Source organism: Pteropus alecto, unplaced genomic scaffold (assembly GCF_000325575.1).
Source record: "Pteropus alecto unplaced genomic scaffold, ASM32557v1 scaffold104, whole genome shotgun sequence".
Lineage (NCBI taxonomy): Eukaryota > Metazoa > Chordata > Mammalia > Chiroptera > Pteropodidae > Pteropus > Pteropus alecto.
In genome coordinates, this window is record NW_006436664.1 from 5,195,592 (window position 1) to 5,214,311 (window position 18,720).

At 31.3% G+C, this 18,720-nt stretch overlaps 1 protein-coding gene and 1 pseudogene across 4 annotated transcripts in view; one reads left to right on the forward strand and one right to left on the reverse strand.

Annotated features, from left to right (window-relative positions):
* Positions 1-18,720, forward strand: part of RALGAPA1 (Ral GTPase activating protein catalytic alpha subunit 1) — a 215,854-nt gene that overhangs the window by 53,467 nt on the left and 143,667 nt on the right. For all 4 annotated transcript variants that reach the window (XM_015590611.2, XM_006913471.3, XM_006913472.3 and 1 more), the window contains exons 11-15: positions 5,818-6,015; positions 9,295-9,429; positions 13,531-13,679; positions 16,438-16,567; positions 18,323-18,560. In XM_015590611.2, coding sequence (XP_015446097.1) covers positions 5,818-6,015; positions 9,295-9,429; positions 13,531-13,679; positions 16,438-16,567; positions 18,323-18,560 — 850 coding nt within the window. The remainder of the gene's footprint in view (positions 1-5,817; positions 6,016-9,294; positions 9,430-13,530; positions 13,680-16,437; positions 16,568-18,322; positions 18,561-18,720) is intronic.
* LOC112481131 lies at positions 9,828-9,946 on the reverse strand (annotated as a pseudogene).

Sequence of the window (18,720 nt, forward strand, 5' to 3'; positions counted from 1 at the left end):
TGGTGTTGTATGAGTTCTTTATATATTTTGGATTTTAATCCTTTGTCGGATGTATTATTTGCAGATATCATCTCCCATTCAGTAGGTTATCTTTTCATTTTGTTTATTGTTTCCTTTGCTGTGCAAAAACTTTTTAGTTTTATATAGTCTCATCTGTTTATTTTCTCAGTTTTGTTTCCCTTGCTCGGAGATATATCCAAGAGGATATTACTAATGGTGATGTCAAAAAGAGTTTATTGCCTAAGTTTTCTTCTAGGAGTTTTATGGTTTTAGGTCTAACATTTAAGTCTTTATTTTTAGTTTATTTTTGTATATGATGTGATAAAATGGTCCAATTTCATTCTTTTTTTTTGCATATATCTGTCCAGTTTTGCCAACACCACTAATTTAAAGAGAGTGTCTTTACCCCATTATGTATCCTTGCCTCTTTTGTTGTAGATTAATTGGCCTCATAAGTGAGGATTTATTTCTGAGCTCTCCATTCTGTTCCATTAGTCTGTATATTTGTCTTTATGCCAGTACTGTACTGTTTTGATTATTGTAGCTCTGCAGTGTAGTTTGATATCAGGGAGCATGATACCTTCTACCTTATTTTTTCTTAACATTTCTTTGGTTATTTGGGATCTTTTGTGGTTCCATATGAATTTTAGGATTAGTTGTTTGAGTTCTCAGAAGAATGCCATTGATATTTTAATAGGGATTACATTAAATCTGTATATTAATTTAGGTAGTAAGGACATTTTAATAATATCAGTTCTTCCAGTCCACATGCAGGATATATCCTTCCACTTATTTGTATCTTGTTCAGTTTCTTTTTACAATATCTTACAGTTTTCAGAGTGTAGGTCTTTTACCTCTTTGATTAAATTTATTCCTAAGTATTTTATCTTTTTTGATGTAACTGTGAATGAAGTTGTTTTCTTAATTTCTTCCGATTATTTGTTATTGGTATATAGAAATGCAACAGATTTCTGCATATTGATTCTGTATCCTGCAACTTTGCTGAAGTCATTTATTAGTTCTAACAGTTTTTTGGTGGAGTCTTCTGCAAATAATGAGAGTTTTACTTCTTCCTTTCCATTTTAGATGCCTTTTATTTCTTTGTCTTGTCTGATTGCTGTGACTAGGACTTGCAATACTATGTTGAGTAGAAATGGTTATAGTAGGCATCCTTGTCTTGTTCCTCATCTTAGAGGAAACGCTTTCAGCTTTTCAACATTGAATATGATGTTAGCTGTGAGTTTGTCATATGTTGCCTTTATTATATTGAGATATGTTCCTTCTGTACCCATTGTGTTGAGATTTTTTATCATAAAAGGATGTTGAATTTTGTTAAATGCTTTTAATGCATCTAATAAGACGAATATGTGGTTTTTATCTTTTATTTTGTTACTATGATGTATTGCATTAATTGATGTACAGATCTTGAACCATCCTTGAGATGAATCCCACTTACTCATGGGGTATTATTCTTTTAATGTATTGTTGAATCTGGTTTGCTGATATTTTTAATTCATAATCCTTACATCTATTTTCAAGGATATTGGGCCTGTGTTTTGTTTGTTTGTTTGTTTTTATAGTGACTTTATCTGATTTTGATATTAGGGAAATGCGTACTTTGGAAAATAAGTTTGGAAACTTGTTCCTCTTCAGTTTTTCGAAATAGTTTAAGAAGTCTAAGTATAAATTCTTTGAATGTTTGGCAGAATTCACTTGTCAAGCCATCTGCTTTTGGACTTTCACTTGTTGGGAGTTTTTTGATTACTTCAATTTCATTGCTACTAATTGATCTATTTAGATTTTGTATTTCTTTCTACTTCGATCTTGGAAGGTTCTGCACTTCTAGAAATTTATCTTTTTCTTTTAGATTGTTGAATATGTTGGCATATAATGGTTTATAGTATTCTTTAGTAATTCTTCGTTTTTCTGTGGTATCAGTTTTAACTTCTCTTTCAATTATGATTTTATTTATTTGGGCTTTCTATTTCTTGATGAATTTGGCTAAAGGATTGTCTGTTTTATTTATGTTTTCAAACAACTAGCTCTTAGTTATATTGATCTTTTTCGCTCTTTTTTTAAAATTTCTATTTTGTTTATTTCCACTCTGATCTTAACTACTTCCTCCCTTTTGTTTACTTTGGGTTTTGTTTGTTCTTTTTCTAGCTCCTTTAGTAGTAGAGTTAGATTGTTTATTTGGGACTTTTCTCATTTCTTAAGGTAGGCCTGTATAGCTATGAACTTCCCTCTTACAGCTGCTTTTGCTGTACCCCTTAAATTTTGTAAAGTTGTGTACCTGTTTTCATCTCTTCAAGATAATTTTTTATTTCTTGTTTGATTTCCTTTTTGATCCAATGGTCGTTTAGTAGCATGTTGTTTAGTCTCCACATATTTATGGGGTTTTTTTCCTTCCTGTAGTTGATTGCTAGTTTCATCCCATTGTTTGTGGTCAGAAAAGATATATGATGTGATTTCATTCTTCTTGAATTTATTGAGGCTTGTTTTATGGCCTAATATGTGATTAATCCTGGAGAATGTTCCATGTGTACTTGAAAAAAGGTGTGTATTCTGCACGTTTTGGATGAAATGTTCTTAAATGTGTGGTAAGTCAATCTTATAACGTTTAAAATCATTTATTAATTTTCTGTCTGGATAATCTATCTTTTAATGTGAGAGGGATATTAAAATCCTCTAGTATTGTACTATTGTGGGTTTCTCCCTTGTGTCCATTAATTGCTTTATATATTTAGGTGCTCCTTTGTTGGGTGCGTAGATGTTTATGATTGTTATATCTGCTTGGATTGACCCCTTTATGTAATGTCTTTCTTTGTCTTTTTTAAAACTTTTTGTTTTAAAGTGTATTTTGTCTGATATAAGTATTGTGTTCCAGCTTTCTTTTCATTTCTGTTTACATGGAATATCTTTTTCCATCCCTTCACTTTTAGTCATGTACCTTTCAATTTGAAGTGAGTCTCTTCAAAGCAGCATATTAGAGGGGTCATGTTTTTTAATCCAGTCAGTGACTCTCTGTCTTTTTATCGGAGCATTTAATCCATTTACATTTAAAGTAATTATTAATAAACATGTATTTATTGCCATTTTGTTAATTGTTTTTAGGTTGTTTTTGTAATTGTGCTCTGTTCCTTTCTTCTATCTCTTCTCCTTGTTGTTTGCTGTTTTTCTTTAGTGTTTTGTTAAGATTCGTTTCTCTTTGTTTTTTGTATATCTTTTTTTAGGTTTTTGGTTCATGGTTACTATGAGGTTTATGTATATCATTCTTTATAGCAGTCTGTTGTAAGCTGATAATTTTTCTTCTCCCAAAAGCTACTTTAAGGCAGTAGATTACACAGTGTAAGTTCTTAGAAGTTTCCAGGACCTTTTTAGGTTCATGAGGTGAAAACTATATTCATTACAATACTAAGATTTTATTTAACTTTTTCATTCTCATTCTTTCGCAAGTGTACAGTGAAGTTTTCCAGAGGATACCTGATACATGATATTGTATCTGATTGAATACAGAAGCAGGCAAATGGGAGAATCCAACTGTCTTAATTCTATTAAGATAAATATTAAAGAGATTTGCAAAAATGTAAAACAGTACTGCTCTTATTTTGGACAATGCATTAGTTGTGTTAACATATAATACGTTAGAGATTCTGAGACCGCAATGCGAACCACTGCTTTAAGGAGACAAAAAATTCATACGTGATTAAATCTTAAAGAATGTGTCCATCCTGATCTCGGTTGGGTTATAATGGATGTATATTAAAAGAATATCAGAGACCGACATGTTTTGTTAGTGCTTATTCACTGGAGAGCCTTAGCTATTAGTAAATCAGATCCTGTTGTCAAAACCCATTATTAGAAAACCGTACCAGTTATCTTAAACTAATACCATTAAATATTTGATTTTTCTCTCTCCTGTTTTTTTGATTCCTCCTTTATGTATTTTTTTTTTTTTTTTTTTGGTTATTATGTAGTTTCATGGTCGTAGAACTGTAAAACTGGAGATGACATCATCTACAAAGAGAAAATATGCTGATCATATGGATTTGTATATTTCTGCCTCTGGTGACAGTTTCCTCTATTATGAATTAATAATTGATATCTGATAATGAGTGGTACTTCTTCATAGAGGGATAAGGTGCCAATATGTGGATTTGAATGTTCTGGTTTCTGTGACAGTTATTTCTCATTGTAAATTTTTAAATTGGCATACCGATGTACACATCCATGTTTTAGCCATGGTTAATATCAATCTTTACTCAAGATCCATATTTAGTTGTTGACAAATCAAATTTTGGGCCCCATAAGGATAAAAGTTATATACACTCTGGTCTTTATTAAGCCACTTAGGATATAGTATGACAATTATACAATAATAAATATCTTAGCTTTGGAGATTATCAATATTTTAAAATTTTTAATATTTTAAATATTTTTAAAATTAATATTTATATTTTAGAGCAGTTTCACAGCAATATTGAGCAGAAAATACAGAGTTCCAATGCTAATCTTTGAAAAAGTAAGTTAATTTTTCAGTATCTAAGAATAGAACTTCGTTGAGATTATTTGAGCTTTCTAAAAAAATTTACACTGAACCTATTTAAGAATGGCTGAGCTCTTGCTGCTACGATTATAAAATAAATCGTCTAAGAGCAGGCTGTAATGATCAAAATCATGCCATTGACCATTAACCTGGTGGAATATGAGAGTGAGAATATGGGAATGGTGTTTTAGATTGATAAAAGTAACAAGTAATATAGTTTGCTAGGGAATCAATAATAAATAAAAGGAATACTAAACAATATTAAATACCCTATTGATATTACAGAGTAACTTTTCATCATTATCTTGAAAAGCTGATTTTCTTGACTAGTTTCATTCAGATAAAATAAAATCATTTGACCCCATGATTATTATTAAACACACCTACTAATAACTCTGGAATAGGAAGTGGCAGATTTTAGGTAAATGTCTTGTGATTTTTAGTTGAAATTGATAGTGGTTGTAAAAAAATTAAAATCAATTTAATTCTACTTTTATTTGTAAATTAAAAGTACAGTGAACATGTTAACACATATACAAACATGCATAAGGAAAGGACTTTGGGTGGTGAGATTAAAAGTATTTTACTGTTTTATTTTTGCAGTCTGAATTATATAAAATTTTTGCTACGAAATAGGAGTAAATATTTACTTTTTTAAAAGTTAAGGGAACACAAATAGTACCTACAGAAAGAAAGAAATAAGATATTCTTTTCAATTTGCTAAGTATTTTGCCTTATTATTTATATGATGAAACTTTATTATATGTAAAAATAAATAAGCTGTAACGTATTTTTATATGCTTAGAAAAGCTAAGTTGCCTGTTGCGTGTGATTTTTATTATTTGGAATCAGATTTAATTTTCTTAATTAAAATAAATTTCGATAAAAAGATTTTAATAGTAATCTAAAAAGACAACAATATAAGTTATAAAATGTGATATATTATGAAAAGTTGTATTTACACTGAGCTTTTTAGAACCACAGTTATTTTATGAAACAAGGAATATTTTCATTCCGAGACAGATAGTACTATTGAAACAAATCTTTACTCTTTGCATTTGAAATCATTGTTTATCTGCCAAAAGCATTTCCATCTCAGTGTATTTATAGATTATTTGGAGACAAAAGGCTGTTTCTGACAAAACATTTATTGACTTTAACTCTTTAACAATCATTTATATCTCACATTTTTTATTAAGATATGTATGTATTAGTGATTTGTGGCAAAGTGAAAGATATCTAAAAGGTATTTCTGTTCTCTTTTTCACTAGGCATTTTTGTTACCGATTTGTGAAGCAGCAGCTATGAGAAAAGTGGTAAAAGTCTATCAAGAATGGATCCAGCAAGAGGAAAAACCTTTGTTCATGCAAGAGCCTGAAGAAATTGTGATCTCTTCTTCAGACTTACCTTGTATTGACAATGTTACAGACCATGATATTTCAATGGAAGAAGGTGAAAAGAGAGAAGAGGTAAAATGATAAGACTACATATTTTAGTATACGTTTAATAGATTAGATTTTCACAGAACTATAATATGTTCACACACACATGCATGCTTACTAAATGTGCAGGTAAAGATACCTTTCAGTATATTTTACAATTTAGATAATATAAGTTATCTTAGTACCCTATTCCAAAGCTCTTTGATGTCACAACTTTAAAAAATTAGTATTGAGTTTATAGACAGATTCTTTATGTCATCGTCTAGATCAAAATTAGATGCTGTTATAAAAAGTATAATATTTAAAACTGTGGTACTGGATCAAAATGGATGTTGTAGTACTTCTTAGAGTGATCACCAAACTACAATTCCTTCTTGCCTGTCTTGTTCTAGAATTAGGTACCCAGCACAAACTAAAATGTTCTGAATTCTTTCTTGGAAATTTTACACTAGCATCAACTGCAGGAAAAAAAAATCCTGATCTGCTAAATAAGTTGGTTTGTGATAAGAATGACTAGAGTTTACTCACAGTGGGAAAGAGATAAGAGAAAAAGAGTAAAAGTAATTCCTTTCATTCCTTTCATTCCTGATTCCTTTCATTCCTTAAGCCTAAATAAATTCTCATCCTTTGGTTGTTTAACCGTTGTCATAGGTCAGGTTCTCACCAAAAATTGGAGTCTAATATTGACATGTATCTTACTAAATCCAGATAAGAGCAATTTGATAATGTTTATTCACCTTGACGGTTAATTTAACATCATTAGTGGAATTTATCGGGGTATTAACTTTTGAATGAATAGGCCATATTCAACAGATTCAATAAATCAATATTTATATATGTATGTGTGTGTTGTATATATGTAGAGCATCCTCCTTTATGTCTAAGAAAAGAAAAATGTAACTAATTGAAGGGAATAAAATTAACCATGTAAATTATGAAATAATATTTGCAATTCTGTTTGGTAAACACCAATAAAAATATCCAATTCTTGCATCAAGCTAGAAGATAAACTTGTCAGTCTAAATTATTCATTTTCCCCCAATTTTTTGTTATGAAATTACAGCTCAGTACGGAGCCTTCCCTATTATTTACTATCTTTAAATAAATGATAGATAATATAATCTGTTTTCATACATAATTAAAAAACGAACTATTGAAAGAGGGAAGAAGGCAGAGAGGAAAGGAAGCTACAAATGCAGGATGATGTAGGTGTGGTATATAGGTATGTTTTACTGCTTATTCAAATACTAAAACCAGTGATGCCATAGAGGTGTGTTTTTTCAAAATGCCAACAACTCTTGCTAATGGCATGAACCAAAAGCAAAAGATAGAATTACTCATTGATTATATTTCTGATAAATTCATTATATTAAAAAATCATTTAAAATTTGGCATTATTAAATAGAGTTAAGTTATAGATTTAGATAATTACGTTTTTTTTTTTTTTATTCACATAGTACCTGTGAGACATTTGAAAGACATGCTGAATACAAGATAGTTTGTGTATGTGCAGACTGTCATGTACCTTGTGGTATATTTAGCATTCCCTGGTTCATCCCATTAAAAATCTCATTGGTGTTCTCAGTTTTTGTGACAACAAAACACTCCCACAGATTTCAAAGTGTCCTGTAAAACATAGTAATGCCGACATTAAGAACAAGTGTTGGAGGTATAAACATGAAAAGACGTCATTTTCACCTTTACTAACTTAATGGTGTAGCAAGAAGAAAAATATGCAGAGTATATAGTATAAAACAGTATTATTGCTATGATCGAGTGTGAAAGAGGGGATACCTAACTGCTTAGAGAAGGCTTCATGAGGAGGTTGTATAACATGAAGAACAGGTAACATTTGAGAAAGGAATCACACAATATGAATAGAATCTGCTAAGATGTAGGAGACCTTGAAAATATTTTTATTTGGCTATAGCTAAGAGCAGGTGGGAGAATGATAGGAAATATGAGGTATGCAAGAATTAGACTCTAGTAACTCGTATGCCATTATAATGGACTTTGATTACTTTTTAGACACTGGAAAGCCTTTGAAGGATTCTAAATAGAAGAATGGCATGGATAGTTATGTATTTCAGGAGGATTATACCAAGTCCAGGGTGGAAGATAGATTGGAGGCCAGTGTGGAGGCAAGGGGACTAATTAGGTATTAGCAAAGTGCAGAAGAGAGATGATCAGTACTTGATATAGATAGGACAGTGGCAGTTGTAATGGGAATATAAGTGAGAAGACAGATATATGAGCTCCTTTGGTGGTAAAATCAATATGCCTCGATAATTAATTGGCTGAGAGAAATGGGGAGGTATCTTGTTTCTTTCTTTGGCAAGCAGAGTAGTTGCCATTCACACTGAAATAGGAATTTTAAAAGTTCAGATTTGGTGGTGGTGGCCAGGGTGGGTAGAGGGGTTGGTAGAAATGGAAAGGACATGGTTAATAAACTTACTTTAAACATCTTAAGTTTGAAGTGCCTGTGGGTCATTCAGGAAGAACTATTCAGAAGATTTCTTACCATAGGAGTGTGGAGCTTAAGAGAAAGGTATATGTAGACTAGAGCATGATATATTGTTTTGGTGACTCAGCTGAGTTCAGTACTGCTCCTAATAATGACAGAGTAGTTTGTATTAGACTAAACCACCTGTGTATTGCAATTATAAGCTCTAGAGAAAAATATTAAATAAAAACTATTTGAATGACCAAAAGCAGAAAGGAACTAGAGAGTAACTTAGAAAAAGGGAACAACATTGAGTGAAATTTCTGTTTGTGTGGCTTTTCAACCGACGGAATCCACTAATCTACAAGACTTTCAACAGCTAAACCTCAAGCAGAAAGCCGCTTTCTTAGTGGTTTGAAGTATCAGTATTATTCTGTCTTTGGATAACAAGAATTTTACTCTTCTTAAGTAGGATAAATAGAAGCTATTTTCTATTTTATTTGAGTTATTTGGATTCTGACATTTACTTTAGAACAGAATTCATCTCTTACAAGGCTGTAAATAATCCCTTTCAGTGTGTAAGTGTGGAGAAGTTTGTACATTAGATACATAGAAAAATGTCTCCATATCTGAAATGATATAATCATGTCTGGTTGGTCCTTATGATGATTTTTTACTGTGTATTTTTGTCAATGAGAACCTTTTTTACAGTGAACATACATTGCTTGTGTAAAAAATAAGACATTTCTGTTTTGAGAAGATGCTTAGCAGTGGGGTGCAGTAATTTGCAGTTTATTAAGCTTACTGATTTGTGATAGCATTCTTAATTAATGATATATTAAAAACTTGGTATTTTGCTTCAGGAAAATGGGACCAGTATTGCTGATCATGTTCGAAATTCCACTTGGGCAAAAAATGGCACCTACCAAGATATTCATAATGCCTCTGAAGAAGCTACAGAACAAAACATACGAGCTGGTACCCAGGCAGTTTTGCAGGTGGATCACTTCTTGGTTATATTTAGAAAATAAAATAATCATTAATATTCTGAATATAGTTCAGTGTCTTGGTGCAGAGTATAATCTTTTAAATGTTATAAGTTTACCACACACATTTATCAGTTATTGTCATATTAATTTTGTTCTTTTTCCTTAACTTGTACTTTATAATTCATTTATTGATAAACATCACAAATTTTTCTAGACATTTAAAAATTTTATATAAATTACGGTGTACTATCATCTACATCGTCCTTTTTGCATTAACCATTATGTTTTTGACACATAGCCATAGTTCATTCATTTTAACTACTTTGTGGTATTGCAATTTATGATTATGTCACAACTTATTTATCTTTATGTTCATAGTTTTTTTTGTTTTTGTTTTTTTTATTTTACGCCTACAGCACCTGGTCTTCCTAGGTGGTTTCCCATCCAAGTATTAACAAGGCCCAACCCTGCTTAGCTTCCGAGATCAGACGGGATCAGGCTTGTTCAGGGTGGCATGGCCATTGTTGATGGTTTTTAACTTGTTTCCGATTTCTCACTGTTCCAGATAATTCTACATTGAATATTCTTTTATATAGATTTTTTTGCACATGTAGGAGAACTTCCTCGGATATAAACCTAGTAGTAGAATTACTGGGTTGGAGGTTTTGTACACTATCAGCTTTACTTTATTGTAATTGCCAAATTATTTTCCAACATGGTTATAAAAATTGACATTCTCTCCAGTAGTGTTTGTGAGTTCTCATTTCCTTATATCTTCCTCATTATTTGTGTAGTCAGATTTTAATTTTTATTGCTCCTATATATGTGAAATGTTATCTCATTTTTTTTTTAAGTTTGTTTTCCTGTTTTAATTTGCCTTTCCTTCATCACTACTGAAATTGAGCATCTTTCCTCATCTATGAATTGCCTGTTCATGTGCTTTTTCCACTATTCTGTTGGGTTATTTGTCTTTTTTTCTTATTGCTTTGTAGAAATTCATAATACTCATTTTTAAAATCAGATTATTCTTATCAAGGCCACATGTAACTTCCACATTATTAAATCAAATGGACATTTTTCAATTCTAATTTTACTAGACTTTTCAGGAGCATTTTACAGAGTAGATCATTTCCCTTCCTGTTGAAACCCTTCTTCACTAAGCCTTCAAAATAGCATACCTCCCTGTTTTCCTCTCAAGTTCTCAGATTTTTTTTTAATTGATTTTTCCATATCTCTTGACTTTTTCCTGTTGGAGTACGTAGGACTCAATTCTTGAATATCTTTTCTACTTATTCTTATTCTCATCTCGTCCCGTGGCTTTAAATGTTATCTATATACTACAACTTCTACATTTTATCTCTAGTCTGAAACAACTTGTCTGAACCCTAAGAGTCCTGAACACAAATATTCTAATGCCAAGTTGGCATCTTCACTTGGATTCTAATAGACATCTCAAACTTCACATGTCTAAAACTTGCTTCTCATCTTGCTCAACAAATAAGCTCTTCCTGCAATTTTTTTCTTTTCATTTAATGGCAGCTCTCTTTTCCATTTGCTCAGGTCACCTTGTTTCCTTTTTTTCTTTTATATCTTACATCTAATTTTACAAAAAATCCTGTTAACCTTCAGAATGTATGCAGACGCTGACAACTATTCAGCACTCACACTACCTATTGTGTCCAAGCCTCCATAATCTTTCACGCTGACAACTATTCAGCACTCACACTACCTATTGTGTCCAAGCCTCCATAATCTTTCATACTAAACTTCTAATTAGTATTCTTGCTTCTGCTCTTGCCTACCCCTCACCCTGGTAATATTCTCAGAACAGTAGCCAGAGGGATCCTGTAAAATCTAAGTCAGATCATGTCATTTTTCTGCTTAAAAGTTCTGGTAGTTTTCCATTATTAAACATAAAAAGCAAGTCTTTCTAATAGTCTAGAAGGCTTTATTTGTATCATTGCTCCACAGAATGGTCAGTGGACTGACTAGTGCTAGCCCACAACATAATTATAAAGTTGAGAGTAAGAATTTAGAAACTAACTCATTGAGTATCTTGATTCTGATGAAAGGTCCCGGGGTTTGTATTTTGTATGTCTTTTTGCATTTTTCCTATTTTTAATTATATTTTACAATAGGATTGTTCTGCAAAGACTGGGGGAAGAAAGCTGTTCTTTCACCACTGGTAGTGTGAGAAACTCTGCTCCACATGCTCTGTTTCTTAACATATATCCCACTGCTTTTTCCCTTTACTTCATTCTATACTCCTTACTGTTTCTCAAATGTGCTAGGCAGGCTTTTACCTCAGGTACTTTAAACTTGCTTTTTCCTTTTGTCCATAATGCTATTCTCTCAGATTGCTACAAAGTTTAATTTTGTCTTTTCCTTTTCAATTCATTTATGTTTATATTCACTCTGTTCCCTCCACTCCCACACTCCCTTTTTTTGCGTATATTGACTGGGTCCCCCGGGACAGTGAGGTGATAGTGAGTATCCATGTCTTGTTCTTGGCTTTTGGCTGTACTTCTCAGGTTCAGTTGCTGTTATCATATTTGTTATAGTTCTTGATAAATGCTCTTTTTCAGATAAAGAAATTTTACCTTTTTTCTTAGTTTGCTAAAGGTTTTTTTTTTTAAGCAAGTGCTGAATGCTTTTTCTGCATACAGTGTATGGTGATCATACTTTTTCATTTTAATCTACTGATAGAGTATATTAATAGACTTTTCTGATGTCAAGGCATCCTTACATTTCTGCAGTAAATACTACTTAGTCATTAAGTAGTATTTTTTGCTCAAGTTGAATTGTTACTAATTTTTTCAAGATTTTTGGCTATATGTTCATGAGCGATACTGGTCTTTTTCTTTTCTCAAATAGTCCTTGTCTGTTTTTTGATAATAGGGTTATAGTTTTATAAAAACAAATTGGGTGGTTTTCCTTCCTTTTTGTCTCTGAAATAGCTTGTGTAAGATAGGAATCATCTTTCATGAAGGTTAGGCTAAACTTTGCCTGTAAAGCTATCTGGGCCTGGTGTTCAGATATGGATCAGGGAGACCTTGATTACCAGTTCACTTTCTTTCATGGTATCAATATATACACCTTATCTAGTTCTTTTTGAGTCGGTTTTGGCAATTTACATTTTGTCTGCAAAAATAATTTATTAAATTTTCAATTAGCATAGAGTTATCCACTGACTCATCATTTTAAAATTCTCTACTGGATAAAGTTATCCACTGAATCATCATTTTAAAATTCTCTACTGGCATCCTTATTTTATTTCTAACGTTTATTTCTCCCTCTCTCTTTTCCTGGTCAGTATTGCTGGACTTAGAGTCAGCTCTTTTCTATTTTAACTGTTTTAAAGTTAGTTAGCGAAATATGCTTTTCTCACATGATTTTACAACTGTATTTTGTTATGTAGTTCATCTAGGGGATTTAAATCAGAATTATGGGTGTAGAAGATATAAAAATCTTAGGTTTCCAATAGGTATAATGTTCTCTTCCTCCAAAGTATCCTTGAGAGCCTATGTACATACCTATCACCATTATGATAACTTTCTCCTCAGTAACAAAGTATAATTAATGATTCAATTATGAGCTTAATTAAAGATATATATTGATGCATTCTTGTTAGTAGTAATAAAATATGCAATCTGTTTATGCAGTCTGTTATTTCCAAAACAGATATACACACAGAGTCAATAAGCATGTAAAAAGATGGTTTTGAACACCTCATTCAGAAAATTCTTGATTTAGGTATCATTTTTATCTTAAAACTATTTGTACTTTTTATTGTTCCTTTCATTTTATGACAGCAATAGGGTTATTAAAGCTCTCAGTTTTAAAAAAAGAACGCATTTTTCACTTGGTTTATTTTTGAAGTGTCCTTAGTAGTAATTTTTGTCTAGATAAACATAAAAATACACAGATTTAATGATTAAATTTCAGATATCAAGTTGATGGTAGAAATTGAGTTAGAATTAACCTATAGTCTTATGCTTTTAAGTTCATTATAGATCACCCAGTGGTCGGCATCTAAGGGTTTTTTCCTTTGAATAAGAAATTTGCCATTGAAATTCTGTAATGAATGGCTAATAATTTCTTTTGTTTTAGGTATTTATTATAAACTCATCAAATATATTTCTTCTTGAACCTGCAAATGAAATAAAAAATCTTCTGGACGAGCACACAGATATGTGTAAACGCATTCTTAACATTTATCGGTTCATGGTTGTGCAAGTATCAATGGACAAAAAGACTTGGTAAAAATATTTATTCTTTATGTTTTTTATATTGTGTGTATATGTATAGTAATTTTTAGAGGAATCGTATGTGCAAAGGGCTTGTTACAACATCATAGAGGCTTCTATTATCAAGTAAATGAATAAATATAATACAATATAATCATGATGACAACTATAGTCTCCTTCACTTTATTTCAACATCTTTGATCAAACTTCCACAAGACCCTTTGGATTATCTTTCTAAAGTGGGCATATGATGGCCTCCCTTGTCTCCAGGAATGGATACATGCACACATATCTGAATAAATAAGTAAATGATTGAATGAATACATGAATGCCTGATTCCTCAACCTGGCATTCAAGGCCATGTACAGTCAGGCCCCTGCCTACTTTCTAGCCCTTTCTCGAGCCTAAATTCTACCCAGCATGACGGGAGTCTGCCTCCCAACTTTATCAAATTGCTCTTTCCTGAGCACATCCTAAACTTTTTTTAACGATGTCTAATTCCTGTCATCTTTTCCTGTTGTAACTGTCCTTAGATTCTACCTTCCTTTTCTCACATATCCTTATATATTTTTTCCCTGACTTCCTTTAATTCTGCATTTGTACTTCTGTTCTTGTCAAAATTGTCTTAATCCTTAAATTCCATGTATCAATGTCTGTTTACCTCACTGAATTGAGAGGTCCTAAAATGTGTATATTGGTTGTCTTGTTTCCATGTTTCCTACATTTCTTAGCATAGTATTATATAGTATTGGTACTCTATAAATATTTGTTTAGTTCAATGGAAAAATGAGCCTTTTGGGAAAATAAAAAGAGCTGTTTAGTTTTTATAAAAATGATACATGTTCATTTTAAAATTCAAACAAAGAAAAGTTTTAAGAAGAAAATGAAAGTTGCCCAAAAGCTCACTCACCAAACCACCCACACAGTCACATAGTATTATGCCATATGTATTATTATAATTTTCTTAACCAGTCATCTATTGATGGGTATATAGTTACTTCATTTTGTCATCAGAGGTGGAGGACAGGGAACATCTTTATACATATATAATTTTTCTCCTTTGACTCATTCTTAAAAAGTAGAAATAGTCATAAAAGAGCATGCTTAATTTATGTTTTGCTGCATATGGAAAAATGACTTTTGAAAAAATATCTTTATTAACAATGTTAAAAAGTTACATTTAGAAGTAGTCATTAACTTATTTGGAACACTTTTCTGTACCAGGTATCTTTTTAAGCACTTAATATGCATTTTCTTTCTTAATCTTTAAAGCACCTTATGAAGTCGATAATATCTATTTTATGTGGTGATTCTTAGGCACAAAGAAATTGAGTAACTTATCCTTGTTCACACAGCTGAGATTTGAACTGTGGTCCTTCTGACTTCAGAGCCCTGGTTATTATTAGCTAGTAACTATAGTAGTATAGTTGGATTATTCTTTTTTTAGTTTCCCCTTTTTTTTTCCTTTTGTATACTTTGAATCAGAGCTGTTAAGCCAGGTTAAAGTGAAAATCTTGCTATGTAGAAACACAGTTTTAGAATTTCTTAATTTTTATAAATTCCCTTGAAGTCATAGCATGATAAGAAATTACCCACATATTTTCATTGAGTTTATAAGATTTTATGAATTAAAATCATTTTTATGGTATTACAAAGTGAAAAGTTATCTGATATATGATTGAGTTATGGTTTGACCACAAATCAGATAAGATTTGTTTAGAAATCTGTACTTTATTGCATGTGTAGTTGATATCAAATAACTTCATTTAGCTAAACTAGAAGTCTAGTATTACAAATGTGGCACCTTTGATTTTTATTTTGTGAATGAATGTGTATGTTAATAAATTTGGGATATTTTTTATTGTGTGATAACTTTTCTATTTGATTTTGTCCTCACTTCTCAGAAAAACTATGGCATCTAAATATGGGATCTGTTACTGCCTCTGCCATATTTATCACATTGACTGTTCCATGTATTGCTTGCTCTGCCTGGAATGGGCCAGCAGATAAGCCAAAGAGGAGGGGGCTGCGATAGGACTTGGACTGTTAGTCTGGCTATACACCAAACCGAAATTCCCTTGTCAACCTCTTTTTCACATATGATTGAATTATTAGGTGCAAATATGGTAGTTTTATTGTCTTAATAATAAGTATCTAGGAGAAAGAGGCAAGGTAAGGATAATATTAGGATTAGCTTGACTTGTACACAAGGAGAATAAAGGGTTAAAAAATGGCCAAACTAAAAGGATAGAAAGAGGCAATAGAGTGATGGTCCTTGATTACTTGTCAGGCTCATTGTGATCTATTAATCTTAAAATATATGTGGATTTTGATATTGAACCTGGTACAATTCTAGATATGTAGTGGTTCTCTATATTGTAAAGAGGGATCAAGGTAGATGCATCAAGCTAGAACTATATCGTATAGATAGATGAGGGTTCTTCAAACAGCTTCCTAAGGTTACTACACTATTCGATTTATGGGGTGGAGAAGTGGAAGCAGTCTCTACATTTTCACCCCAAGTCATCAGTTTTTGCATAAATTTTTATTTGATAAGATGATATTTGGTTGAAAAATGGTTTTAAAATGATAGAATTTATAAAATGAAATTTAAAATTTTAATAGTTACAGAATTCTAAAAACTTGAAAGATATTTGCGTTATGGATAGATAATACCATTTTATAACAAATATACTAATTTGAAAGTTACTCATTAACCAAAAGCATACATATGCAAGAAGGAAACATTAATTAATTTTTTTACTTTAAGGGAACAGATGCTGCTTGTGTTGCTCAGAGTCACGGAGTCTGTACTGAAGATGCCATCACAAGCTTTTCTACAGTTCCAGGGGAAAAAAAATACGACCTTGGCAGGTCGACTTGCAGGACCACTTTTCCAGGCAATAAAAATAAATAAATAAGTAGATAGATAGTTAAATAGATGGATAGATATGTGTTTTTTAAGGTTCATTGAGCCCTATACTTGTTACCTGGCGGGGGGGGGGAACCTTTGAATCATAGATTATTTTATATTAAAGGATCTTTTGTAGAGTTAAATTAAAAGTTGCTTATCTAAATAGGCTATTTGCCATATGTACAAACTCACAATCTACTACAAGAGTGAAAGAAATATCAGATCTGTGAAAAAAGGGTTAAAACAGGCTGATGATATTTACTTTATCTCTTGTGTTGTACTTATGTGTGATTGCAAAAAACTGCCAAAAAACTTCATGAGTGATGGCCTGCTTGTTTGCTTTATGAGTTTCCAAGTCTCTGGTATTGTTAGAAAAACAAAACTTTCTTTTAAGTTGTTCCACAGTAATAAAAAGTAGTAAATAATTAAGATTTTTACTTATCATGCTATTCCTTAAAACTTTATTCTCTTCTTTATTTGAAGTATCAGCGATAGTTTGATTACATAGGAATTACATATTGTGTTTTCCAACCTGAAGATAGAGTATTGACTTTAAATGTATAATGGATTCTTTGGAAAATAGCAAAATGTTTTCTCAAGATGACACATTAAATACAAAAAGATGGATAAAATAGTTCTTAATGTCAAAGATAAGAGCTATCTCAGACCTAATTCTTGGCCATAAATTACCATTCAAATTAATTTTTTTTTTTCAGATTTGCTAGTTTACCTAAAGTTCTATACTGGTAATGATTAATCCTCTGAAACCAGCTTCATTTATTATCTAAACTCTCCTGACATTATTAGCCCTTTTTCTTTTTCTTCTTAAAATTTTACTATTGTTAGAACTAACCTAATGGTGGGAGCCATAAGAAGATAAAATTTTACCTTGCTATACAGAATAACTTTTTTGTAGTCTTACCATCTAAGGTTATTAATAGTTAGTAATGTTATATACCATAAACTCTGCTCATTTTTATGTTTACATTAATGTGTAAATTTATGTGAATTCCTTAGTAAAATTTGTAGAGTTTAGTTTTTGAAAAGATCTTTATTTTGTGACTTATGCAATAGGAGGGTATATTTTCAGTAGGAACCCATCAAACTCAGAGATACTGGCTGATTAGTAATTTTTATCTTTTTATAGATAAGTTTTTTATTCTATGACTGGATTTATTACAGAACACCTTTATTTTCTCTGGTGTCTTTACAATGAAATTTAATTTTGTTCTTCAGTTTACATATGATTTTTCAAAAACATATTAAGTTAAATACAGAACTCTAATTTGTTTTTTTTATAATATTGAAATTACATATTTCGTGACTTCCATCTTTAATTCGAGAATGTAGGTTTTGTTATTTTTACTTCAGTAACCATTAACTACTCAATAATTTTAACAGTTAATAGAGTGGAGACCTTTATCTCTTTTTAAACAGCATTTATTTAATGTTAATGTAATAGAACATGAAGGATAGTTACAACACTAGAGAGGTTTCTTTTTCAGTTTTGGTACTTTGTTTTAATTACTAGGATATTGAGAGTTGGCAGTAGTTGAAATGAAATTTATAGTAGATGCTAACGACTACATGGATTACTTTTAGAGGTATTATGTACTTTATAAGTACTATGTACTATAAAAAGGTCATAGATATTATTCTACTTTTTAGGTAATTTTTTAAATAATCGAATATCTGATTTTGAACATATTTTATTGTTATTTCTGTTTATTTGTCTTTGTAGACTCTTATAGTTGCCTGGATTAAAGCAAATCTAAATGTGTACATCTCCCGAGAACTTTGGGATGAGTTACTTTCAGTTTTGTCATCGTTGACCTATTGGGAAGAGTTAGCCACTGAGTGGTCACTGACTATGGAGACACTAACTAAAGTTTTAGCTAGAAATTTATACAGTTTGGATCTCAGTGATTTACCATTGGATAAGCTGAGTGAACAGAAGCAAAAAAAGCACAAAGGGAAAGGTAAGAGTTGTTCACAGAGATGCTTCATATAAATTTGTTTAAATAATTTGGTCTGGGAAGAGAGGGGAGGGTAAAAAGTCATGTTTTTTCTTAATTATTCCCTCCTTTATTTATCCTGAAGGTTAAAAATGTTCAACAGTAAAACATGAGGTACTATATA